At 38.7% G+C, this 26,972-nt stretch overlaps 1 protein-coding gene across 1 annotated transcript in view; it reads right to left on the reverse strand.

The window, feature by feature from the left end:
- Positions 1–6,548: 6,548 nt before the first annotated feature.
- The window catches only part of LOC121943347 (melatonin receptor type 1B-B-like), a 55,727-nt gene continuing 35,303 nt past the window's right edge, over positions 6,549–26,972 (reverse strand). The window contains exons 2-3 of the mRNA XM_042486866.2: positions 17,261–17,379; positions 6,549–16,330 (exon numbers count right to left, since the gene is read on the reverse strand). Coding sequence (XP_042342800.1) covers positions 15,581–16,330; positions 17,261–17,379 — 869 coding nt within the window. The 3' untranslated portion in view covers positions 6,549–15,580. The remainder of the gene's footprint in view (positions 16,331–17,260; positions 17,380–26,972) is intronic.

Consider the following 26,972-nt stretch of genomic DNA (forward strand, 5'->3'; position numbering starts at 1 on the left):
GGCTGTGTGAAGTGTGTCTTTGTTTGAGCGGTTAACCTTTTCAACCTTCAGCATACTTTTTTCAAAATTTTCAAATTTCAAAATATTTTTTTTTTAAGAGATAAGATAAGATAAGATAATCCTTTATTAGTCCCACAGTGGGGAAATTTCCAACATTGCAGCAGCAAAGGGATAGCAAAGACTGTGCAAAATAAACTATATTAATAAATATGTACAAAAACGTGCAGGATGAAGATGAAGGAAATAAGCACAGAGGACGACATAAACAAACAATATATGCAGTATTTACAACGCTGAGAAACTCAACAGTTAAATAAAGAATGTTCACAGTTTTTGCAAAATTAGTAAAAAGTACAAGAAGATTACCTAAAAATAGAAATACCTGATAAAAAGATAAAAACAAGATTTTAAAAAAGTATTTTTAAAAGAATATTAATAATAATTTTGGGACATTTTTTCTAACTAATTATTTCTTGCAAAACGTAGTTGAAAGTGCAAAAAATTGATCTAAAAAAGGAAAAAGTTTAAAAACAAGGAAATGACCAGATAGTTATAATAATTTTGTAACATAATTTAAAATATGTCATTTTGATCATTGTGAGTTAAATTAGATTAGATTAATCCTTAGATTAGATTAGATTTTTAATCCTGAAGGCAATTGCGCGGACATGTCCGACAGCCCGCTTCAGCGTGGACATGTCCGACAGCCCGCTTCAGTGTGGACATGTCCGACAGCCCGCTTCAGTGTGGACATGTCCGACAGCCCGCTTCAGCGTGGACATGTCCGACAGCCCGCTCCAGCGAAGGTGGCTGTTAATAGCGCTCATACCGCTGATTCATTGCATGTACCTGACTAGTTTTCCCTCGACATTTTATCCTGTATTTTTAAAAATATATTTCTAACGTCTGATTTCTTGCAAAAGCCAGTAAAAAGTACAAGACGATAAGTAAAAATAAATAAACAAATAAATAATGACAAAGGGTTTCTTTAAAAAAAAAAAAGAAATTACCTGGGAAAAGTGCTTAAAAACTATAATTAATTATAATAATTTTGTTACATAATTTTATATATATAATTGTGATAATTATGGATATAGCTCTTTTCCCATGCTTCTAAAAAAAACCCCTAACTTTAAAAAAACATTTCTTTCTAAATCTCCTAATTTCTTGTCTTAAAATAACGTCTGATTTGAGTGTGAATGTTGGTGATGGTTTGACGCCTCTGAGCTCGTGTCGTTGACGTCATCTCACCACTAGAGGTCCCCGTGCTCAAACTTTACACTTAATTCAAACTCAGAAGGTTTCCATGACTTCCATGCTGCTCGGTTCATTTTCATAAATAAGCTTTGACTCAAGAAATCTGATAAAACTGTGTCTGTAAATGTGTTTTAAATATGTGACTTTTGTCTTTTACTCTGAGGATGTTTTGGCTTTTCAGAAAAACAGAAGACAGTTAGTGCAAAGTGCTTACATTTTTGTTTTGCTTTGAAGCTAATCAGTAAAAAATGTGAGTGAGTACTAACTAACATTAATAAAAAACTACAGAAACTACTTTCTTATCATGCACACGTTGTCTCCTTCCCGCCCTCTGAAATATCCGCAGTGTCATTTAACCCCCAAAGCTGAAAGAAAATGGATCCACGCTGTGAAATCACATTACCTGTGCAGAGACATTTCTGCAGGCGGCGCAGTGTGACGATGGCGTGATGATCTGGTGAAATCAAATCAACATGATCATTACTTTGTAGCTGAGAGCGAGACATTACCGCACCGCAGTGTGCACGTGTGTGTGCACATGTGTGTGTGTTCTGGTGTCAGGTTTAACCCTGCTGATGTTTTAGCCTGAAAACACTGAATGAGGACACAAAAAAGCCCCAAAAAACATAATCAGTTAACAAAGTCAGCTTTACCGTCACTTTAAATGAGAGCGGCTCCACTAAAAACAGAAAAGTCTTTCCTTTTTGATGTGTTCACGATAACATTGTGAAAACGATCCTCTTATATACAGATCTGCAAAAACAACCAAAAACGCTGTAGTGTGCATGCCAGGCCAGTAGTTGGCGGTGTAACCACAGAAGAAGAATGTGCACGCTCAAAGTGTGGCCTGGCGTCACCGTTTTCACAGGATCCGCACGTTGTCAGTTTTCAGGTTTGGATTTTCAAAAACGTCCTCTCTGGAGCCCGTTTTTTAAAAGTTTGCGTTTTCCCTAAAAGGCCGTTGTCGTATGAACAAAAGACCAAATCGCAACAAAAGTTCAACTTTTCATGCAAGAGCCGTTTCTGCGTAAACGGCGTAAATATGCTGACACACGATGCGTCGCAAACAATTTTATTTGTCAGAAGTTCATATTTACAAAATTACAGATATAGACAAACAGCTAAAAACCTGTAAAAATATTTAAGTTATATACAAAAATAAGAACAAAAATCAGTGGGTTCTAACAAAATAAGAGCAAACCTGAAAACGAGCAAAAATGAGAGAAAATGTGTGTGTATGTTGTTTCTTGCATGAAGCCCGGTGTGTTGTGTGATCAAACTGCACATTTTCGACACATTTGCAGCGTTCCCAGGATAAGTGCTTGTGTGGGTTTTGTGTGTTTCGATTTTGTTGCTGTGTTTCTGTGTGTTTTTGGGGTTGTGCGTGGCCTCCTGCTGCAGGAGCTCTGCGTGCACACCTGCTGCTCGTCTGCACTCATCAGCTGCATCACGATCAACCGCAGCTTAAAAAGCTGCTCTCGCCCTCTGTTTTCCTGCTGCTGAGTGTTTCTGCTCGTCTGCAGCATTTTCAGTGAACGTTTTCTTCTGTGTTTTTGGTTCGCGACAATTATCCGTCTTCTCCGTGTCCTCTGACCTCTCAGCCTGCTCCTCGTGTGCTGTGGTCTTTCTCTTGGTCCAGTTTAAAACTGCACTAAGTCATTAATCTGCTCACTGGTAGCGCTGGACGAAGGCCAATACTTTTGGGCCATGTCACGGTACACGGTATATATCACTATATTTTTAAATCTCCTCTAAAGCTTCATAAATGCTGGACTGGGCAACAAAATCATATTTATATTGATATCATGACAGTATTTTAGGGATGAAAATTTGTACTTTAACAAAATATTAACACAATGAGATTCAATCCAAAAAAATCCCAGTAAAAATCAAATAATATTAGAGGTTGTAATTATAAGAAAATATGAAAAATACTGTATTTTGTGCTGAATTTTGAACACATTGCTTAAATTTTAGATTAACCCCTTGAAACCTGAGCATATTGCAAACAAGTAGTAGATTAAAAGAAGTGCTGAAAAAATAGTATGTTATATAAATAGTTTTTCCAATAACAATATTTTTAATATATAATTATACATTTTCTGATTTTTTTGGTCCTATTTTTTTAGTTTATTTTCTAATAATATTCTCTCTCTTTTCTTTTTCAGCTCATTTTCTTGTCACATTTTTACTGATTTCTTACAATTTGTGGGACATTTTTGCCAAATAAGTAAACAAATGCAAATTGCAAATCAATTTTTTTTTGGTTTTCAAACGTTTACATGCTTATAAAAAGTGTCTGAACTCAAGAAAACTGATTCAATCCAGGTTTTAAAGGGTTAAGAGCTTCTTTATCACAAAAACAAGAAAATGCACAATAAAAATACTTTCTTTTAAACTTTAATGAGCTTTTTTTTGTTTGTTCTCAATTTTGCCATTTCCTCACTGCAAAGTAATCACCACCCACTGGAAGTATAAGCTATAAAATCGCAGAATTATAATATTAAAAGCTCCCTGGTCGCAGAGTGGGGAGATTTTCATTTCCCATCGGCTCCAAAACTCATTTTGCTGCAGTCTGCACTCGTCTGAACTGACACTTGAAAAGATCCTTTTCATTGAAACTGCCGGCTGGAGCGGACACACCTGCGTTTTGGGTTAATAGCGTCGCAGGAGTGCGGTCAAAAGTAGGAAAGCACTAATATTATAGCTTTATAAAATGTATTTTATTATTGCAACATGTATGTTTGGCGCCAGACGACCTTCTTCAGGGTGCACATTTGGAAATAACGCAGAAAAAAACAGGTGCAGTTAATTCTGTCCCCTCATGAAAGCAGCTTCAGAGAATCCCAGCAGGGGGAGCCAGCTTCTTCAAGAAACAGCATCACAGTAATATGTACTATATCATAAAAAAAAATTATAAAAGTAATAATAATCACAACAGAAAAACAATAAAAATGCTACTACTACTACTAATTATTATTATTATTATTAGTCGTATTAATGTTATGGTAATAAAATAATAATAATACAAACTGGAAAAAATGAAATAAATAAATAGATTAATAAAAACAATGTATAATAGATTAAATACAAAAAATATTTTATTTAAAAATGTAATTAAAAAATAAATAAAAATTGACAGTCACAGTCATTATTGACTATAATATAATAATAATAGTAACAATAATAATAATAATAAAAAGAAGGCAGAAAATACTTTTATATTACCCACTTTTGTTGGTCAAATGAATCCCAAACAAAAACAAAGTCCTTTTTGTGGGAAATTGTGTCATTAAACTTGCACCATCATTTGTTTTTGCACACATTTTTATCTAATTTGTGTTTCAATGTTCTCAGGGGGCAGGGCCGTCTGACATTTAGTTATTTGGGAAGAACTTTGTGCTCATGCTGGAAAAGTGCTACATGAATAAAGATTATTATTATTTGCATTATTATATAGCTTAAGTTGTCCTGTGACTTTGAAACAAGGACGCTCTTTGGGGTAATTGAGTCTTGACATGCATGTGTGCACATGAAGAGGTCGTCTGTGAGCTGCAGGTCGAGGTGTCGAGGCGCCGCTGTCATGGCGGGACGCGCAGCTTTCAGGGGAAATCAATATGCAGCCATCTCTTCCTGCTCGTCGGTGCCGTTGCTCCTGTCAGCAGTTATTTGACTCCTCTGCCGGGATGACGGCCACCCTGTAACTGAAGCAATGTTTGGGCCGACAGAGGCAATTTGTATGCATTAATCTCCCATCATGCCCCAGGCGGTGCTCACAGAGGGAGACAGCTACTGAGCATGTGCAGAAGCGTGAGCGAGCACAGAGGAACGGCTGAATAGGAGGATGTGGAAATAATGAGAGAAAGCGAAAAAAGAGGAGAAAATAAGTTAAATTTAGGTTTGAAGAGCACATTTAAAGGTTCAGTATAAAGGATTTAGGGGACATTCAGCCCGTTCTCACACTGCTGCTGTCAAACAAAGACAAATAAGTAACTTAGCGAGATATGGTCCAAAAATTACCAAAAAAAAAAACAAAAAAAAAGCAAAAAAAAAAAAAAAAAGAACATGACCCAAAATAGTGCTGACAATTATTTAAGGACATATATTAATTCTTTAATTTTTTTCCATAACATTGTTTTAAATATAAAATTACAGGAACATTTGTTGTTTTTTTTCCAGCTTTCTAAAATCATTCTTGTCAATTTTTACTAATTTTTTTAAATTTGTGGGACAAAGTTTTTTTTCCCAATTTTATTTTTTAATGATGTGAAACCAGTTTGCTCATGTGTCTAAGGGTTAAATCCATCTGAATGTATCATTTAAGGCTGCAGATTGTTACACGCGTGTGCAAATAAATAATGATCACACACACACACACACACACACACACACACACACACACACACACACACACACACACACACACACACACACACACACACACACACACACACACACACACATCGGGTTTTTGTGTCCCATGAAGGTCTGATTTCTTACGTCGTTTTCCCAATAAGACCTGACAACACTGACAGACACTTTAACACTCGCTAACTTAGAGCCACTCTGAGCGACGAGATAATCAGACTCTCTATCTGCTGCTCTATCCAGCACACACACACACACACACACACACACACACACACACACACACACACACACACACACACACAGCGAGAGAGACACTGAGCTCAGGTCAGCCCAACTCAAGGTGAAAATGACAAATGAGCTGTTGTCTCATTCCCCAATCAAAGCACACACACACACACACACACACACACACACACACACACACACACACACACACACACACACTTTTTTCTTTTCTTATATTTCTGTGACATGATTTTAAACATGTAAATATTATTATTGTTATCATATTTTCAGAGAATTTCCCCCTATTTTTTTAATTAAAAAAAACAATTCTAAAAAATTTCATGAAAAAAGCAAAAACAAGGTTTTCAGGTCATGTGAGACCAATATTTTCTTTAAATTTTTGTTTTAGGTTTCAGAGGTTTCAGTGTTTGTAAAAGGCGTCTGAACGCAGCTCACGAAAACTGATGATGCTCAAAATGTTAAAGGGTTAAAACAATCAAAACAAGTTAAATCAATCACATTTTTACGGTATTTTGTTCCAGTGAATGATTTTTGTTTGTGCTTTATGATGTATATTTATGTCATTTTTTTTATTGTTAATATTCTTTAATGTGCGGCACATTTTAAAGAGATGTGAACGTGAGCTGACACCAGTTTGCGTGATCGCTAAAGAAAAACAGGTTCCGAAAATTTAAAATATTTTTTTATTTATTGAGTTTCTCTTTACAGTGGCGACAATTTTTTACAACTTATAAATCATGTTTCAGTCATATATTCAAGTAGCAAATACAACATCAGTCTGCTTTCTTTGAAACGAGCGAGTAGTTTGGCCAACAATCAACAACAATTCAGGAATTCAGGAAGTAGCGAGTACATTACTAAAATATTGGATATACTCATAAAACGAGACAATAGCAGTAAAAGCTCGTCTCTTATATGAGCCTCCGTGTTTTCTCTGCATTATTTTCTTTTTGAAGAAAAACTCACAGGAGAGTCGCTTAGTGCTCCTTTAACCCTTTAACAGCCATCGTAACTACATACTTGACTTTTTTTGGGATCAAATTGCTTTCCTAAAAAATTTGCAAAAACCCAATTTTATTTAATACAGATGTTTAAATAGGATGCATTTTCATATTTTAATTATACTGTGATTCAATTTTATTTTTTTATATGAAATCAACTGTATATTTCTTTCATACATTTTAAACAGATTTTGTTAATATTTTTATTATTATTTTTATTTGTTTATTTTTTATATTTATTTTGTGAATTTATTCATTTTGTGAGTTACTTTTATTTCAAATTTTTATCACTGACAATTTTTTTAACCATATATTTTATACCAATTGTTTTTTTTCTTAATAGATTTATTTGTATTTTGTTTATTTATTCTATATGTTTATTATATAAAGCTACTTTTGTTTTTCAGATTTCTGTTATATTCCATTGACTTTTGCATTTTTTATAATGCATTATACCGGGAAAACGTTTTTTTTTCCTTGATAAATTGATGCATTTTGTTAATATATTCTACAGCCTATAATGTCGTATAATTGTTAACATCGTTAACGTAATCGTTAAAAGCATTCCTTAGTGTGACTGTTAAAGGGTTAAAAACAATACAAAGTCTTTTTCTTTTTTTTCTTTAATCGTTGCATTTTGCAGCACACATTTAATATGCAGCATCCGTTCCAACATTAATCATCATCATCATAATCATCATTGTTTCCTCATCATCATGTTAGTCTTTTTCAGCAGCGATTTTTCACAGTTATCATCACAACTCCCGAGCCAGAATCATAAAAGCAGAAGTAATAAAAGACATTCCAAAACAGAAGAAATCAATAATAAAAAATAAACAAAAACTCATGCACATTCTTCACCGACGAGGACGGCAGAGAGACGTCTGCCTCCCTCGGTGTTTACTAAGATAGACAGGATTAAAAACAGCAGGAGCGTTATTCACAGGAAGCTTGTTTTGCTGTCATGTTCTCTGGTCGTGATATGAAATGCATAGAGAAATTGGTGATTCTCATCGTTACTAAGATTGAAACTTTACTAAGATTAAACCTGTAAACTGCATAAGTACACTGTCGCCCGGCCTTCAGAGATTATTGTGCTTTTATACCTTCAGGGTTTTTGTTGAATGACTTTATCGTAGGTTTACGTACCTAAAAAGTTCTAATGTTTAACAGACGAAGCAGAATTTTATAGCTCTGCATTTGTCCGATGACTGAAGGTGTGTTCACACAGGAGCGTTTTTGTTTTCAGTGACGCTGAGTGACTGTACATCTGTGAGCTGTGAGCCAGGCGGCCAAAAACATGCTGCTTCTGGATTTTTACAAAATGATTTCACATAAAAAATGATTGCTTCGTGATGTGTTTAACCCTTCGAAATCTGAGCAAATTGGTTTCATATCTTTCAGAAACATAAAGGGAAGGCAATGAGCATCTTAACAGGAAAATGCCTAAATATTAGCACTAATTAGTAAAAAGGAACAAGAAAAAAGTAAAAGTAAAAAAAAGAAAAAGAAAATGATTTGGAAAAAAAAATCCTGTCAATTGATATATAAATAAGTAAATATACACACACACACACAAAAATAAATACACGCATGCGCACATACACACACACACACACACACACACACACACACACAAATAAATAAATAAATAGTTTTCCTTGTTTTGTTTTTCTTTTTGTAAAATAATTAAAATACATTTTCAGGTCATTTTCTTGTCACCTTTAAATAATTTTGCATCAAGTTTTGGGGAATTTCTCGCCCAGTTGCCCAGTGTGTTACATTCCCTTTTCCTGCATGTTATCTAAAGAAATCAAACCAATTTTCTCAGTGTCAAAAGGGTTAAAGTAGCCTGTGAAAGGCCTCTGAATTCAGCATAAGTAAAAGTAAATTTAAAGCTGTTGTTCCAGTTTTAGTACATGTACTCGTTTTAAACACACTGATGTAGAAGATTTTTTATTTTAATTTTTATTTTAAATCTTCACCTGAATAATTATTTGAAAAAAAAGGCTGCAGATGACGTATTGACTGGAGAAAAAAAAAATGGAGCCACATAATGACGCCTCAGTGAGCTTGCTCGATATAAACATAATCTAGAAAACCTAAACTGATAAGAAAAGATCACAGAGGAGCCGTTTGTTTATCATTTATGTACATTTATAACAGTCTGCGATGCCAAAAAAGAGTTCAGAACTCTGCTGGAGGTGAGGAGTGTCATCGACTACAAGACCCATAAGTCACCGGGCCAATTGCTGGCTGTTGATTGGCTGTGAAGCCTTACTAAGTAAAGGAGGCCCTCATTGGCTATCAAAAGGACATAGCAACAGCATGGAAGCTCCTATTGGCTGAAGTGAGGTGTCAATCAAAGCTAAGAGTTCAGCCACTATTTTATTACTAAATATCTGCATATTTACAGGCAGATTGAAAAAAATAATTTATATTATGTGAATGTTATTCTGCAGGAGCACTGTTTTTGTTGGTAATATTGATGTGTGGATTAAAAAAACATGCGTCATAGGTGAGTTATAATTATTAATCTGTTTTTTTAGGTTTTTTGTCTGGAACAAAAAAATCAAACTAACTTGCTCACAGTTCAAAGGTTCAAATGCTTGTGAAAGGCGTCTGAAAGAAGCACAAGAAAAGTGACGTCTGCAGGTTTCAAAGGGTTAATAATGGGCAAAGTGATGTATCCCACTTTAGAGCTTAATATTGTAAGATGCACAAAATGAAAGTGTAAACACGAAATTACATGATTTTGGCCATCTGGCTCATGATACACACTGACACTGAATGAAATGCAAGGCTGTGTGTGTGTGTGTGTGTGTGTGTGTGTGTGTGTGTGTGTGTGTGTGTGTGTGTGTGTGTGTGTGTGTGTGTGTGTCCGATTCAAAGGCTTCCTGATTCTTTCTGGATTCTTTCTCTCCTCTCATTTTTACACTTCTATGAACTGGAGTCATAAAGCCATAAAATATATTCAACACAGTGCAAATTCGTTAATTCAGATATTGAAAACGTTCACGTCCGGCCAAATTTCGCCGTCCCGTTTGTTGTGAACACACCTCGACACACTACCCTATCAGGTGATGAGTGAAATCTGTAAAACAGCTTTTTAATTTTACACTTTAACCCCACCATAGCCTTTTTTCAGCATGTTGTTTTTTTTAAATTATTTTTTTTTTCTTTTTTTTGTTCTGGTAAAACCTTTTGATGAACATTAAATCAGGCACCTTTGACAAACCATGGGAATTCCCGTTAGAAATTTGAGGCATCGTCCAGTAACAAAGTGAGAGACAAAGGGATTCATCATGCTGTAGTGCATTTAACCCATGGTTATCAAAAAACAAAACAAAGACAGAAAATAACAGAATCATTTTCCAGTAGACATTAAAGGTACGATTACTGTGAAACATTATACCTTTAAAAACATCTGGTGCTCCAAAACACACAGTAGAAGGAGTCCAGAAGGAGAACGAAGCCGCCGTGAGGACGATCAGACGTCCGTCGTGGACTTTGTGATGTAAAACACCAAAAATTACTAATCTCTTGGTGCCTCCACTTTCAGATGGCCAACATCCCGAAAGGCCCACACAGCAGAGGAGGCAGGCACCCTGAGGTGTACAAAACATACTAAGTTGCGATAAATGTTTAGGGCTCATCAATTTTGTTTTCTAATTAAAAAAAAAAAAACTCATGAAAGTTAGCAATAAATATTTGTAATAATAATAATTTAAAAAATCCAATTAACCCAATTAATGATGCAAAAAAAGCAATGAAAAAAATCAAAATTGATCAGAAGTAAAAGAAGAACCTGAAGGCTGCTATTTTCATTTCATTGAACTCCTTTTAAAATGTTTTGGAGAAAAAGTCTGTTACCGCTGCAGAAACCTTTCCAGGAACCTTTTTTTTTTTTTTTTTTTTTTGAAATTTAAGAAACTCAAACACATGTAGTTCCTGGTCCCAGTAAAGACCCTGCTTTAAAAGTAACACCTCGTTATGCCTCTGAGCGACTCTGCGGCGCTGAATTTTGCTGTTTAGTCAAACGTCAGGCTGCTGCGACTCGTTAAACATCATTCACACGATAAAGAAGCGTCGAGTTTCACTGGCATCAATATTAAGTCAACAGTTCTGATCATAACTTGTTAAAATCAAAGAGATGCAGTTTGATAAGACAAAAAAACCTCTGTTTTCTGTTTTATTCAGTGTTATAAAAGCTGTTTTCGGTCTTTTATGGCCTCTGGAGGTTCATTTCAAAACATTCTCATCACGAGTCGTCACATGTTGCAGCTCGTCAGCGAACTTCTGCGTCTAAATATAACGTTTTCAGGTATTCTTTTAAGTCAGCTGTTTCATTTCGGGATGCCGCTACTGTGATGTCAACAAATGCACATGTTGGGATGACGCTGCACGTGGTTACGTTTAGGGATCAACAGCACATGGCGACCAACGCCGTGACGTCAACAACCGCACATGCTGGCTCGGAGGGTTCGGATGAGGCGTAGAAAATCTAGACGGGAAGCGAACAGCAAAGCGCAGGTTTGTCGGATCCATACATCGCCCGTCCCACCTGCCCTCCAGGCGTCCTCGCACTCCTTACATAACGCTGTCACCGGCGGCGTTTCAACCTGATGCCGTGCTGCTGCGTTTCATGCAACATGTTCTGCGTTCTCAAGTGACGCCGCTCGTGCACATCGGGCAGACGCAGCAGCTGCAGTTCGGCCGTCTGCAGCTATAATTACATAGCTTTCTGTCTTTTCTTTTCATTTTTTTCTGTTACGTTGATTAAACTATTGAGATTCAGAAAAAACAGTTCTGTCCGGCCGTGATCTCATCTGATGCCGTCCGGAGGTGTTTCATGCCAAAGGCGTCTTTTGGCGTCACGCTCTGAAGCCAAAAACACTGATGAAGTGGCGTTATTTTACGAGTTAGGAGTATCCATACCCATTCACGCTCAGTAAATACAGCAAAAAGATATTTGATGTTTAAACGGATAAATCATTCTTATTCTTTTACGCTCATTCTGCATTTCATGACAACACGCTCCTGAAGTTACGTGGTTACCTGCAGCGTTGTTACCTGACGAGTGACACCGCCCGTGTGCGTTGCATGTGGACGCGCCCTGCACCTTCCAGCAAATCTGACGCCATCCAGCCGTGTTACGGTTGGATGCGAAATGTGGCTTTTGGCATCGTGCTCGTACTTCAAAAGCACCGACAGAGCGGCGCCATGTGAACAGTTCTGAGTGAAAACGAAGTTTATCAGTCTGAACATGAAATTTCTCATCTTTGGATGGTATTCAAAAGAAAATATGTCAAAAAAAGTTTACAAATCTTTTCATTTTGATTTCATTAACATTTCACGCAGCTTCCCAGCGTTTTTTGGAATTGGGATTGTAGATTAATCCAATGAAAAAACCCATAAAAACAATAATAACAGATGTGAGAGATGAGTCTGCGCTCGCTCCGATTTCTATCCCAAAATAAATGAATAAAAATGCTGCGCAGTGGAGCGTAAAGTGGGACACCTGGTCAGCCCATCTGCAGGTCTCTGTTACCGCCATCGAACATCACAGCTGTTTCATCACGACTGAAAACTGCTTCTGTTTTTTTCTGTTTTCAGGTTTATTTACCAAATCTCTGCTGTTTTTCAGAGGTGCTACAACGCAAACTGGTATCTGATTTAGACCTGATTCCTGAGTTTTCAGGGTTCCTGGAGCTGATCGGATGATAAAACAGACGGTCGCTACGTTTACATGATGTTAAATCGTTAAAATAAAAGTGGACGTTCATATTAAGTGTTTTAACAAAACTGGCATCAAAGTCTGAGCAGCAGTCAGTCGTGCTACATGACCGTCCACCGCCTCAACCTTCACACCGTTAGGCTGCAGTCCCGCCAAATCAGGCGAAAACGCCACTTCTACCGTTCATTTCAATAGTGCGGCTGGGCGGTGGCGGTGGCGGTGGCGGTGGCGGCTGCTGGGGATGCCGAAAAACAAACAAACAAACAAACAAACAAACAAACAAAAAACAGCAGCCTGCAGCGAAAAATGAAAACATGCAACCCAACGTCACACCAAACGACCAATCACGTAACCAGCAGTCAGACCAGAAAACACCACAGTCAGTCGGAACAAGTAATACGATTTCTAAAAAATTATAAAGGTAGTTAAACTTTAGAAGTTCAGTTATTTAACCCTTTGGAACCTCAGCAAATTGGCGTGATTTCTGACAAAAACATGGGGAGAAGGCAATTAGCAATTTATGATGAAATGGATAAAAAATGGATATAAAGTACAAGAAAATTAGCATAAAAAAAGAAAAACACGAGTACTGAAAATAAAAAACAAGGATATTGCCTAAAAATAGTACTTAAAAGTACTTAAAATTCATAATAATTTATTGGCAAATCTGAAATTCAAATAATTATGAATATAGTTTCTCTTAGTTTTTTCTATTGTCCCCAGACATTTCCCCTTACTTTAAAAAATAAAATAAAATAAAATAAAAAATAAACTAAATGCATTAAATTAAATGAAATAAATAAAAAAAATTGAAATCTTCTAATTTTTTTAAAATTTGTGGAACATTTCTGACTAAGTTGCTCTTTGACTTTTTTTTTCACATTGTTGAAAGAAATCGAACCAATTCACTCACAGTCCAAAGGTTTAAACCTGTACTGACAGCTTTGCAGGTCTGTCAGTACAGGTTTCAAAGGGTTAAATAACTAACAAAGTGTGTATTAAAAGCTTCAGTGTGCGGAGAGCACACGTGTCTTTGAGGCATAAAGATGCTACAGTGATGTTAAAGGAATCGTTCAGATTTAAACCAACATAAACAAACTTACCAAAGACAAGCAGCCCCTGAGATGAGAAGTTTAACGTTTTAAAGTCGGTCTCCACCCTCAAACCGTACAAATGCACCATAAAGTGACACCGCTGCGCCACCCTGACCGCCACAGCGCCTGACCTGGTGTGAACGCTGCCTCACTCACGCTGCTTCTTACACTGGCACCAAACGTTGGCGCTGAATGTCAATGTTGCGCGAAAGAATCATCGGAAGACGAGAGCGAGTGTCCTCTGGGTTTTGGGAATATGCTCAGTAAATTTCAATCTGCTCGTGATTTTTCACAGTTTTTGTGTAAGAGTTTTGTACCATTAGTGGCAGTAAAAACCCGTTCTAGATTCATGAGGTGTCATCGTTTTGGGTCTAAAAAATCCTCGTCAGACTAAATGGGCGAGTCATTTTTAAAATGTTAAGCTCTGGCTTTTTGAAGTGATTAGGTGAGTTTCTGTCACAGATTTGTACAAAACTTAAGGGATATTTTTCAAAATCTCGACTTCTCCTCTGGTGATAACATCCCAGTAACCATGGCAACGGATGTTCAAAACATTAGCAGGTTTTTGTTCTATTGCAGCCACCAAACTAGCCGTCATTATTTCCAATCCAAGGCCACGTAGGCGTGTTATGGAGCCGTGATGGAAAGGCGAGCCCCTTATACGTGGGAGCGGCCACGTATGAGGGATTTCTGGGAGCTGATAATCCACGATTTCACACATTTCACTCCTCGATGATCCGCTCAACTTTCTCAGAGTTATGTGATGCAATAACAGCTCTTGTAGCTCCTGCTGCGTCATGGGAACCAGTTCCTACTGCAGGCACACAGCCAGAGCATCATGTGACCTAGAAAAGACTAAAAAGGGTTTCCATTTCATTTTTTCGAATCGCCTGAAATACCACCTCATGCAAGTGTAAAAACTTATTTGCAATAAATGAGATTTTATTTTATTTTTTCTGACGCGTTTCCATTCGACATATTTTATATTTGCAATTTCAATTTGCACAATTTTAGAGTTTACAGAAACCCGCCTATTGATTTTAAAATTTCAAGTTGAGTTGCAAGTCCTTTTTTGATTATGTCAGGTCGGCTGTAAAAGTCATCACATTTGTGACTCGAAGTTCGCGTATTACCCACCTCTGGCTTTAGGTCCTTGTGGGGTAAAAATTTGCAGACGATTTAATGGATTCACATATAATGTATTTTCCCCCAGCAGTTTTCTGTGTCAAATTTGTGGTTTTTTGCATTTTTTCTCCCAGCTTTATCAACAGAAACACGTTCTGAGGTGATGAAGGCGTTTATGCTGAAACGTGTATTTTGGAGGACCATGCCGTAGAAATTTTAACATTTTAAAAGAGACTGCCTCTGAGTTTTCTTGCTGATTTCTTCAAATCTGAGCATATCCCCACCCAAAGAGCACCTCGATCAGACTGACTTTCGAGTCCAGGAAATGCTCCTTTTCTGGCATTTTTTTTTTTATATATATTCTGAGGTGTACCTGCCATCATCTGTGTTGATCTGAGCAATGCAACAGAAACGTAAAACAACAGAAACATAAAGCCTATTTTAAACTGATCGATTTAAAAATCTAAATTTTGAACGCACTATTTAAAACAATAAAATAGAAAAAAATCAGCACAAACTGAAATTGATGAGCCTCAGTTTTTTACAAATGGCACTCTTAACAGAATGATAACACCACTGTCGTGGTCACTATGCCTCTTTCTTTCTCAGTCCCGCTCACTGTTGGTCACTGTGTCTGTATTTTCGGAGTTCATTGCTTTGGCACAGTAGGGGTTAAAGTCTGATCGATGGCACTAAACGAGTGAACACAGCAGAGGAGGAGCGAGGAGATGAAGGAGGAGGAAAGAGCGTCACAGGGTTTCTCCTTTCACTTGCTCGTTGTTGTTGAGTCCCGGCGAGGGTTTGCTCTTCATGCCCTCCGTGCCGCCCCGGGACGTCTCCTGGAAGAAGAGGTGTGGCATCCACACGGACATGACGATCCGCTTGTACTCCCTGCGGAAGTTCTGGTTCAGCAGGCCGTAGATGATGGCGTTAAGGCAACTGTTGAAGTACGCCATGAAGTAGCTGACCACAAACAGCCACTCCGGGATGTGCGGCGCCACCGCTTCAGGGTTGACGGCAACAGCGAGCCCGATGAAGTTGAGCGGCGCCCAACAGATCGCGAACAGCACGAACACCACAAACATGGTGATGAAGTTCCGGAGGTCGCTGGGCTTGATGCGAGGGCGGACCTCGGACTTCACCTTCCGCCTCACCTGGATGACCAGGATCCAGATGCGCAGGTAGCAGAAGGTAACCACGGCGATGGGCACAAAGAAATGGATGACCACCACGGTGATGGTGTAGGACGTGCTCACCGTTTGCGCAAACGTGCACGAGTAGATGCGCGCGTCGTACTGCAGCGAGCCGACGAAAAAGTTGGGCACGATGGCCACGACGGTCAGCAGCCAGATGAGCGCCACCAGCAGCAGCGTGTTGCGGTAGCTGTACAGCTTGTCGTAGCTGAAGCTGTGGCAGATGTAACAGTAGCGGTTGATGGCGATGCCCGTTATGTTGAAGATGGAGCCGATGACGCTCAAACCCATCAGGAAGCCGCTCACCTGAGAGAGCGAGCAAAGAGAGGAGATCGGTGCAGTGATAACGAGAATATCAGCTTTGCGGTTTTTTGCCCCAAAAACCCTTAAAGTTGCAGATTTAGATTATATCGATGTCTGAAAACATGAACACATCGAAGCGCCAAAGCGCGGTAATATGCTGCTTTATCACCGCGGTGCTAATAAATCCACACCGTCACAACGCCGTCTGCTCTGACTTACAGCTTGTTTACATCCCAGGCTATGATAATCAAAAAATAATAATCTACAGAACTTAGCATGTAGTTTATTGAAAAAGTATATATTTTTTAGTCTAAATACATAGTGTCATAATGAAAAAAAATTACATTTAAAGGGTTAAACATCTGAAAATTAATTAATATTTAATATTTATGATTGGGACTGATGTTGGCTCAATTAAAGAGGAAAATCATATTAATTTATAATAACTTTTATAGCCTGATTTTGAAAAAATGCATCTTGTGTGCAGAGCGACATGAGTGAAAGTATTTGAAACTGCTCATAAATAATAATGGATAAAAATCAATGTTGCTGCAAATCATTGATGTATCCCAGGCTGTGATATTATTTAAAAAAAAAACAACAACAACAATTTTCTATCTGAAAAAATAGTGTCACCATGACATAAACCTGACATTTAACATTCAGAAATATATATAATTATTTGATATTTATAATTAGGATGTTGGTTGAAAAAAATAAATCATTTTTTAAAGCTTAATTTTGAGAAGTGCATTTTGTGCACAGAGCGATATAAGGGTAAAGCGTGCCCTAAAGGGTTAATCTTAACGGAGGACAGAGGGTGTGGTAAACAAGCAAACCAAACTAGCAATTTATGACTTTTGGACCAAATAAATAAAGTTGTTTTGACTTGAGCTGAATTACAGCAATAATGCTCAGGTTGTGACGGCTCACCTTGCACTGAGTTTCACCGAGTGACCAGCCGTCGTGGAAGATGGCGTACAACACCAGAGGGTAGGGGTAGAAAGCAACCACCAAGTCAGCGAAGGCGAGGCTCACCACAAAGACGTTTCCTGTGACGGAAAAGATAAGATAAGATAAACAGAGTCATGTGAGGCTGTGATTGAAACTGTAACAACCTGGAGAGCAGCAGCAGAGCTGCAGCAGAACAGCAGCAGCAGAGCTGCAGCAGAGCAGCAGCAGCACAGCAGCAGCAGAGCAGCAGCAGCAGAGCAGCAGCAGAGCAGCAGCAGAGCAGCAGCAGAGCAGCAGCAGCAGCAGAGCAGCAGCAGCAGAGCAGCAGCAGCAGAGCAGCAGCTCGATGGATATGCACCTCAGCACCTCAGCACAGCAGGCTCTCTAACAGTGTCAATCAATCAGAGTAACTGAGGCAGCTATAAAACAGCGAGCTCAGAAGCTCACACAGTCATGTCCTTTCACAGCATCACACCTCATTACAGCCTTTCCCAAACTCACTAAACTTTGACGATATCCTAACTACTTCTCAGCAGTCTGCTGGGATGGCGTGCTGCACTGTGCTTTACAGAGCAATAAAATATACAGATTTACAATAAAAGAGAAAAGAGGTAAGATATCAAAGATTAAATCAGTTACTAAATGATGTAAAAAAAATTACTTGAGAGGTTCCAGCTGGGAATTTTTGGTTTTAAAATCTTTCTGAAAATGGTAAAATGCAACAAATACTATATTTTACTAACATTTCCCAAAGCATTCTTCTTAAATTTAGGATAACATTCTCTACAAACCAGAAAAAAAGACCCTTATTCCTTTAAAACTACTGTTAATTGCAAACAACAAAACAACAACAGGGTTTGGTGACGTGAGGGTTCGAATTTGTTTTATTTTTAGGTTCATTCATGTTATTAAATGCTAAATTGGATATTAATCCAGAGTTTTTATTTTGTAATTATGACTGTTTAATTTGTCTTGAACAGTGTTTTTAAGTCTGAATCGAGCTGTGACCGCAGCTCCACTTCACTGTGCACAGAAACAAACAACCGAGTCGCTGATGTGGACGGAGAAGAAAAGAGCTTTTGTTGTATTAAAAAAAAACAGTGAATTAGGATTTTAAATGAAATATCTGTTGTTTGTTTACCATATGTCTGCAGTAGTTAATTTGAAGAATAATACTCAGAATTTAAGTTGGAAAGCAACGCTTCACCATCGTCAAAACCACCGACGTCTGAAGACATCACAATAACTACACACAGAAGTAACAAAGTGAAGGAAACCAGCAGCCATAAAGTATAAAGACACCCTGCTGTGAGACGACACCATCATGTTACATGTTCATCCGTCGTGTGTGTGATGGCTCGAGGCTACAGTGTCTCTCCAGGAAGTGATTGATGCCTTTCTCATTTTAACACCATATGGAAGATTCTCTGATAACAACACACCAACTTATCATGCAGCAAGAAAAACTTTGTTTTAATAGAGCTGTACTTCATCCAGGAAAACGATATTTTAATATGCATCTCTGCGACACTGCTTCCATGAACAGCGTGTGTGCATCACAGGAAATTTTGTTTTTCTTTTCAGCACCCATGTTACCAGGTTAGAGCAGCCACGCTGGCGGCGTGAGCAGCGCTGCTCAGCTGCGGCTCAGCTGCTGCACAGAAACAGAGTCTCAACGATTTTTTACTCATGATGCGCGCAGTTATCAGCAAAAATCGCCAGTGAAAGCAGTCTTTTGATAACTATATTGACTCTAAATCACCTTTCAGTACAGTTTCAATGTCTTAATCCGTCACAGATATGAGGAAACAAAAATATGTTTCACTCAACCTTTCCTGTTTCAAAATAAAGTCCTCTGAAAACGTTTCTGTTGACAGAATCCCTTCAGTTGTTGACACAAGGCATTTTACTTTGAAACATATTTTAGGACCGTGCTGTTGACGATGCAGGAGCTGCACATCTTCATAAATGAGTGGAGAGTGTGCTTTTAATTGAGGGAAATCAGTAGTTATAACAGCATGCAGCTCTGCAGCAGCGCCGCAGCAACAAACGCTTCCAGTGTCGACACCACAAGCTTTTGCTGCCTGGTTCGGTGAGGTTTCCATCACATACTGCTCATGCAGCCAGTGTGGCCTGCGACTGGTTTTGCTCGGCCTCGTTCTCTCTCATAATAACAACCCCGCCGGCTCTGTCTGGCCATGTTACCATGTGACTCGTGTGTGCACGTTGCATGTGGACGCAGAAGTTGGCTTTTGGCGTCATACTCACTGTTTCGTGAAAAAAGACAAAGTTTTGTGATATAACAAGTTTACGTCATGTGCTCGTCTTCATCTGCATGTGGGTCGTATCCCAGTTTTCAGTACTGAGTTGAAGTATTTTGTAAAGTCTGTTTCAATCTGAGTGGTACAAAGACTTCTGGACTTCAGTTATGATGATCGATTTCAGCTACACGTAATAAATTAATGGTTCTGTCGTTATAAATAGCCGCTGCCGTGCGTCATAAGAGCTGCTCTGATGTTGGTGGAGAACTTTACTGATGCGTCACAGTGAAATTACTCCTCTTCACAGTGACGGCTCTGCTGAGCGGTTGAGTGGAAACAGGTATTAATACACACAGTTAAGTGTGGGAGAGGAAATGAGGCTTGTGCACATTTTTCATAATAGGTGAGATTTCTTAAACAGATCCAGGCAAACTTTTAAATCTGACATCATGAACTGATCCTCAGAAAGAAAATATAGAAGTATACTTCATAAAATGAGTACAATTTTTCAAGTTCAACTGTACCAAAGAATTTATTACAAATCATCTCCTTTAAAACTAACTTTAATCTCCGCAATAGAAATAGTCCGCCAGCGTCATCATGGGTATTTTTGCTTATTGTGATGTCGTGTCTTTGAGTATCTATAAATGCTGCATATCCTTACAATCCACACGACCTTTACCATAACAACTGATGAAAAAATTTAATCGTATCATTCAAAGAAAAAATACCATGAACATGAAACATTTTTTAAATCAGATTTTACAAAACAAAAAACAACAAAATATTTCTTGACACTCCATGAGTTATTTGAACCATGTACAGTTCTTAGTTTTTGAGATTTGCTTATTTTATGAGAAGATTGCACAATATCTTCTGTGGACATTATGGGGAAATTACGGCAAAATACCGTGTTTGCACAGCACGTAAGGTAACGTAAGGTAACGCTGTAATGACGGGGAGTACAGACGCCTTAACTTTCTGCTGCAAAAACAATGAATGCGCTCACTGTTTTTGTTCTTATTTGACATCTATTTAAACAGAACCATGTAAACAAGTGTTAATCCTCTCTGAATGGGGTTTATATCGTCTTATATATTGTGTGAAGGGAAAAATCCTAAATTAAGAGAAGCCCAGAGGTCATTCACTTCAGGGAGAGGACGTTAACTGTTTGTTTTTAGTAGAAAAGAGTCGGCAGAACCACAAAACAACACACACAACAACACAGAAACAACACACACAGAACCACAAAACAACACACACAACAACACAGAAACAACACACACAGAACCACAAAACAACACACACAACAACACAGAAACAACACACACAGAACCACAGAAACAACACACACAGAACCACAGAAACAACACACACAACAACACAGAAACAACACACACAACAACACAGAAACAACACACACAACAACACAGAAACAACACACACAGAACCACAGAAACACCACACACAACAACACAGAAACAACACACACAACAACACAGAAACAACACACACAGTCACACACATCACTGTCCTTTCTCCTTGACAGACACACACTCTGCCAGGTCTCCAGTTGCGGAGGCTGCTGCCCTTTCAGCATATATTTCCTGGCACTGCTACAACGATCTCCCAACGTGACCTTTATTCGGCCCGCCGCTGTCCTCCCAGAGGTGACCCCTGTCCGCCGTCCATCAGCACTTTAAACGACATGTTCTCACTGAACGCAAAACACAACTAAATATAACAGAGCGTAGAGGGAAAAAAGGGGTAATCACTCGTCTCTGCTCTGTTTCACGTGTCGGGAAAGTTACCGTCTCAGGACTCTGTCACTGTTGTTGCTGTGATTATGTTAATTTTCTTTCTCACCTGTTTGCTGACCATAAAAAAATGTGGGAATGTAAAAGAAAAATGTGGAAAACATATAAGAATGTAAATGTATGTTAATTCCTACAATGACGTATATGAAAAAAACAAAAAATTAAAACAACGTATCAGTGTTCGGGGATGTTGAGCTGCAGCTCTGCCGTCCGGTGGGTGACGCTTCCCTTCAGATGTCCCCGAAAAAGCAACAAGGCGGACGAACCTGCCAGAGCTTGCTGACAGAGCTGCAGAGGTGACCGAGCGGAATCAGCACAGGAAGTGCGGCTCGACCTCCTCATACTGAAGGACATCGACGTGACACAGAGAGGACGAGAGTTTGGAAAAGGCGGACAAAAGCCTTGACGCACACACATTTGAAAATGAATTTATTTAATCAGCCACTAGATGAAAAACAAGCTGATAATCAGAAAAATGCTAAATATCAAATCAGATAATCAGCTGATAATAATCAGTTTACAGTACACAGTGCATTGACACATGGAAATATAATTTCAGTACATTTATTGCCAGAAAACTGCTTTTGATACTAGTTAATACGAAATGGGAACCGCAAATCCACGTTTTGGTGCCCGGATTCAGCAACTGATTTGCTTCTCTTTTCGTCTCTTTTCGGAAGTCTGTAAAAATAGCTCAGACTGCGTTTTGAATCTGTTTGTACAGTTAATCTCACAGCAGCTCTCCCCTGTTTTAGATGTGGTTTTTGGTGTTTTCAAGCTAATGCTGCCAGTCGTCTTTCTGCCGCTCAGCGGGCGTTTCCGCAGTGACTTCCGCGTGCTGAGACGTCATGTGCATGTCCTTTATGTTTCAAAAACGACACATCTCTTATCTCTGAAGCTCCGGCTCGACTAAAAGTTGGACTGTTTGGATGTTTAATGTAGGAAAGCAAAGACTTTGTTGCTTTTAGAGATCGATTAGGTAAACACCTTGCAGAGGAATGGATTAACAGTGAAGTTATTGCTGGCGATTCAACTAAAAAAGATACATAAACAAGGACAGCCGAGCCCGCAGCAGATCAATGGAAAAAAGGTGAAAGGGAAAAAAAACTCCCCAACAGCTTCATTGATTCACAGGCTGACTTACTGCAGAAAAACCAGCCTCATTCAGAGAGGAGTGCAGCGGCAGAAGAGGGGCTATTGTATAAAAGGCTCATGACACTACAGGAGCTCAGAGGCACCAAAACAGGCAATAAAACAAAACAATGCCTGCACAGAAATACTCCGACACACTGTGGAGGAAGTTTCTCCTGCGGGAAAGAAAACAGTCAGTGAAAAATGGACCTGCAGCTGCTTTTCTGGTCTTCTGACGACTCAAAGCGCCTTTACACGAAAGGTCAGGTTAACCCATTCACGCTGGGGGCAACGATACCACGCAGGGTGCCGCCTGATATAAAGTCATCATCAATAACAGCAACGTTTTTGTTCTTACTGCAGCTTCTGTTATTCGTAAAAAGGGGCAGGTTTTATAAGATTTCCCTCTTCCTGCTGCTTTTTGTTCATCTAATGTGTATAAACGTTGAAACGCTGACATCAGCAAATAAACCGAACATGAATGAAATGAATGAATGACAATAATTTAAAATTCACCTTTTAGGATCCACATCACAAAGCGCTTTGAGAAGGCAGAGAATCATCATGTTTTTAAGAAATTAAGAAGAACAAAAAAGTTGCATAAAAACCAGCACAGTGAGGACGCTGGTTTTCTGTCAGATCAACAAGCTCAGACTTTATTATGGGATTTTTGCCGGATGTGTGATGATTCTGCTTCGGTTTTGGTGTTTTTGTATGTGCTGTCTCTCCTTCCTCCTCCTCTTTCTGTTGTCTTTGTGTGTGTGTGTCCGTGTGTGTGTGTGTGTGTGTGTGTGTGTGTGTGTGTGTGCGCACACGCGTGCGTGCCTGTGTGTGTGTGTGTGTGACAGGAAGTGTAGCTGGTTCACACCTGTCTCCACTCAGCTCATCAGCCTGCCTGCAGAAGCCTGGTCTCCACTCGGCTGTTCTGTTGGATCCTTCTGTATAGTTTGGTGGTGCTCTCTGTATTTTCAGTTTTCTATCTGTGATTTTTTTGAGTTGCTTATTTTCTCGTGGTGTTAACACTTCAAGGACCAGAATTACCTACAAACATTTTTTAAGAAATGATTTACCGTGCTCGTATAAATCACAAAATACTAAATACTAAAACAGTTTCAGTGACACCCCCCGACCCACCACCCCCCTCCATGTACGGTACACAAAATTTTGCACATTTATGCACAAAACCAGCATCTCTAACAACAGTGCAGCTCTTTCATTTTCATTTAGATGAAATGGAAAATTTGATAGGGTTTATTTCATATTTCATAAGTCTTGACTTTTGCAGCAGTGCACTTTCTTTAATCGTTAATTTAATTCACTCTTGATATGTATAAGTTGTGTACCAACACCCAAAGCTGATGCTTCATATGAAAAAAAAAACATACATAAAACGTAAATAATGTTTGCGAATCATAAACTATTGATGAGGGGATTTATGGCACTAAATGTTTTTTATTTTTTATTTTTAAAGCCCAATAGAAGTGTCACTCTCATGTACCTTTGTCAAAACAGCAGTGAAGATGACAGACTTTTTTTTTTAGGGTGGAGACGCGATGGGTTAATTTTAGTATTATTAGGATAGCTTTTAATTCTTTCTTTTTTTCTTTTAGATACTGTCCTTGTCTTCCTGATATAAATATGGTTTATCCTGTTGTTTTTCCTTTTGTACATAACTGCTATAAATAAAGTGTTAAAATTGTTTTAAATGTCTTTAACGCATTTAAACAAATACATGTGATTATCTGAGAACACACTGCCACAACGCTTATTAAGTTTTTATGTCCTATTGTGTAACAATTTATATAATATTCATGCATTGACGTCAGCGCCGGTATCTCTGGCGTTCAGCGGACGGGGCTGCAGAACTGAACAGTTTGATCTCTGTGAAAGCTTTCACAAAAAAAGGCTGGATGATTAGCTCTCCACAGCTGAAGGAGATCCTTCACAGTGTGTCATCATCTGAAGGGCCATTCTCTAAAATGCCAGCCTTGTGTGGACCCGAGCGCAGCAGCAAGAGTCACATGAGCTGCACTCAGAGTCTGAGACTCAGCAGCAGAGTGAAAACAGCTATTTGGTTCAGTGCCACAGCAGCTCGGGGACGTCTGCTGAGAGGAGAGGGGACGAGACCAAAACTTAGACGCTGAACTTCAGTGAGAGACAGACAGTGTTCGTTATAAAGCCTCGCCTCTGTCACAGAGCAAAATTTCACTGAGGAAAATTATTAAATCTAACAGCAGTGTAAAGCTTACTTTAAAGTGTTGGTTCATTAAAGCTGTTAACAGTCACACTCAGCAAATAGCCTACCTTTGCAAAAATTATACAAAATTATAGACGGTATAATATGTAAAGAAAATGCATCAGTTTATTAAGAAAAAAATCCTATAGTATGATGCATTTTAAAAAGTGCAAGAGTAAATCAAGAAATCTGAAAATAAAAGTAACCTCATACAATAAACACGTAAAAATAAATAAATGCAAATAACAATTACATTTATTTTGAAAATCTTTATGAAATTTATGATAAAAAAGTCAATGTTATAGACATTATAATATGATAAAAAAACAAAAGTGATTTAATAAATTAAACAAACCAACTAAATAAGTGGTCCTAAAAGCCCCTACTGCCTTAAAATTGAAAAAATGTCCTGAAATCGAAGAAATGTTCTAAAATCTCAACAACGTCCTAAACTCTGAGAAATGTCCTAAAAATATAGAAATGTCCTAAACTCAGAGACACATCCTAAAATCTGAGAAACATCCTAAAATCCTAAAAAAGTCCTAAAATCTGAGAAACATCCTAAAGTCCCAGAAAAGTCCTAAAATCCAAGACACGTCCTAAAATCCTAAAAATGTCCTAAAGTCCCAGAAATGTCCTAAAATCCTAGAAATGCCCTTAAATCTGAGAAATGTTCTAAAATCCTACAAACATCTTAAACTGTCCTCAAATCCGAGAAACTACCTTAATCCAAGAAGTTTCCTAAAATCCTAAGAATGTCCCAAATCCTAGAAATGTCTCAAAATCCGAGAAATGTCCTTAATTAAGTAACATACGGGCAAGGTGAGTATCCTTGCTTCAATGACAATAACTGCTCAAAGTGAGGGTTTTTGGGGCTACAGATGGCTATGTTTGGTGTTAGTGGGGCAGATGGATTATTTGGGGAGGCATCCCGTCCCCGTCTCGTCCTCGCTCCGGTGTCGTTCGCACCAACATGGACAAATAATAACAAAAGCCATATTTATGACCAGAGTAGCTCAACAGACTGAGGAACACTGAGCTGTATGTATTTGGACAGTCCACTTCTCCTAAAGGGGCTGTTGGGTTTGTTTTAACTCCTCTGTTTAAATATGCATCAGCGGCGGCGAGGAAACACCATCACGGCCCAGAGGGTTTAATTGAAGCCATTCGTCGGTGAGGACGACCCGAGTCATTAAGAGTGAGTCACACATCAGTCCAGTGCTCGGAGGCAGCAGAGCTTTCTCCTGCACACAGGAGACAGCGCACACTGGACATATAAGGGTTAACCATTGACATTCTGCCCAAGCTAACAAGGTTTTGGTTCTAAAAACATTCTGAGAACGTTACAATGCAACCATTGAATGTTTAAGTAAATTGTTCAGTGGTTCACGTTCCCAGAACGTTCTTCTTAAAGTAAAAAAATCGCAGAAAAGTTTCCAGCTTCTCGATAAGATTCCGATAACCGAGTAACAATTTCTATAAACATCAAAAAAAGTTAAAAATGTTTCTTTTTCTGTTAACATGTCACATTACAATACATTTCTACTTAAAATATGGTTTGTAATCTCTGTCATAATTAACATGTTCTAAATGTTGCCTTTAAAATGTTCTTCCTTTGTTCTCATGTAACCTTTGGGAACGTTTTATAAAATAACATTTTTATTATCTGTCACCTCTCGACATCGTCCTCAAAATGTTGCCGTTATAACGTTACATCTTAATCAGCATTTAACCTGAACATTATTTAGACAACATAACATTATTAGATTAAAAGGTTTTCTATAACGGTATTGCAACTTGTAGGTAACGTTAACAAATGTTGTGGGAACGTTCCCCGCCAGCTGGGACAGCCAGTAAATGTCTGCGTGACCTACCAATGTCCTTCTCCAACACCCCCCCCCACGCACTGTCAGAAAGCTCCCTTTCCCCCCGATTACCTTCTACCCTTCTTTCTCTATCGTCTCATCTCGCACCTCCCCTGCATTTGTTCCCCTCATTTTCTCCACAGTCACATTCTCCATCAGACCTCCTCCCCTCCCCCCTCTTTCATTCGGACCAACCACGGAGGCCCGAGCCCCTTGAAATGGAAGCCATTTATTGAGGAGGAGAGGCTCTCCTTCAATTCTGCAACACCTCAGCTGGCAGGGATGACGGCGCTCGCTGCTGATTGATGGTGACAGTCACGTACAGGAAAGGGGAGGACGGGGAGGAAGAGGAGGGAACATGGGGGAAGGGTGATGAAGAAA

The sequence above is a fragment of the Plectropomus leopardus genome, chromosome 6 (genome assembly GCF_026936395.1).
Source record: "Plectropomus leopardus strain MGB_pleo_1.0 chromosome 6, ASM2693639v1, whole genome shotgun sequence".
Lineage (NCBI taxonomy): Eukaryota > Metazoa > Chordata > Actinopteri > Perciformes > Serranidae > Plectropomus > Plectropomus leopardus.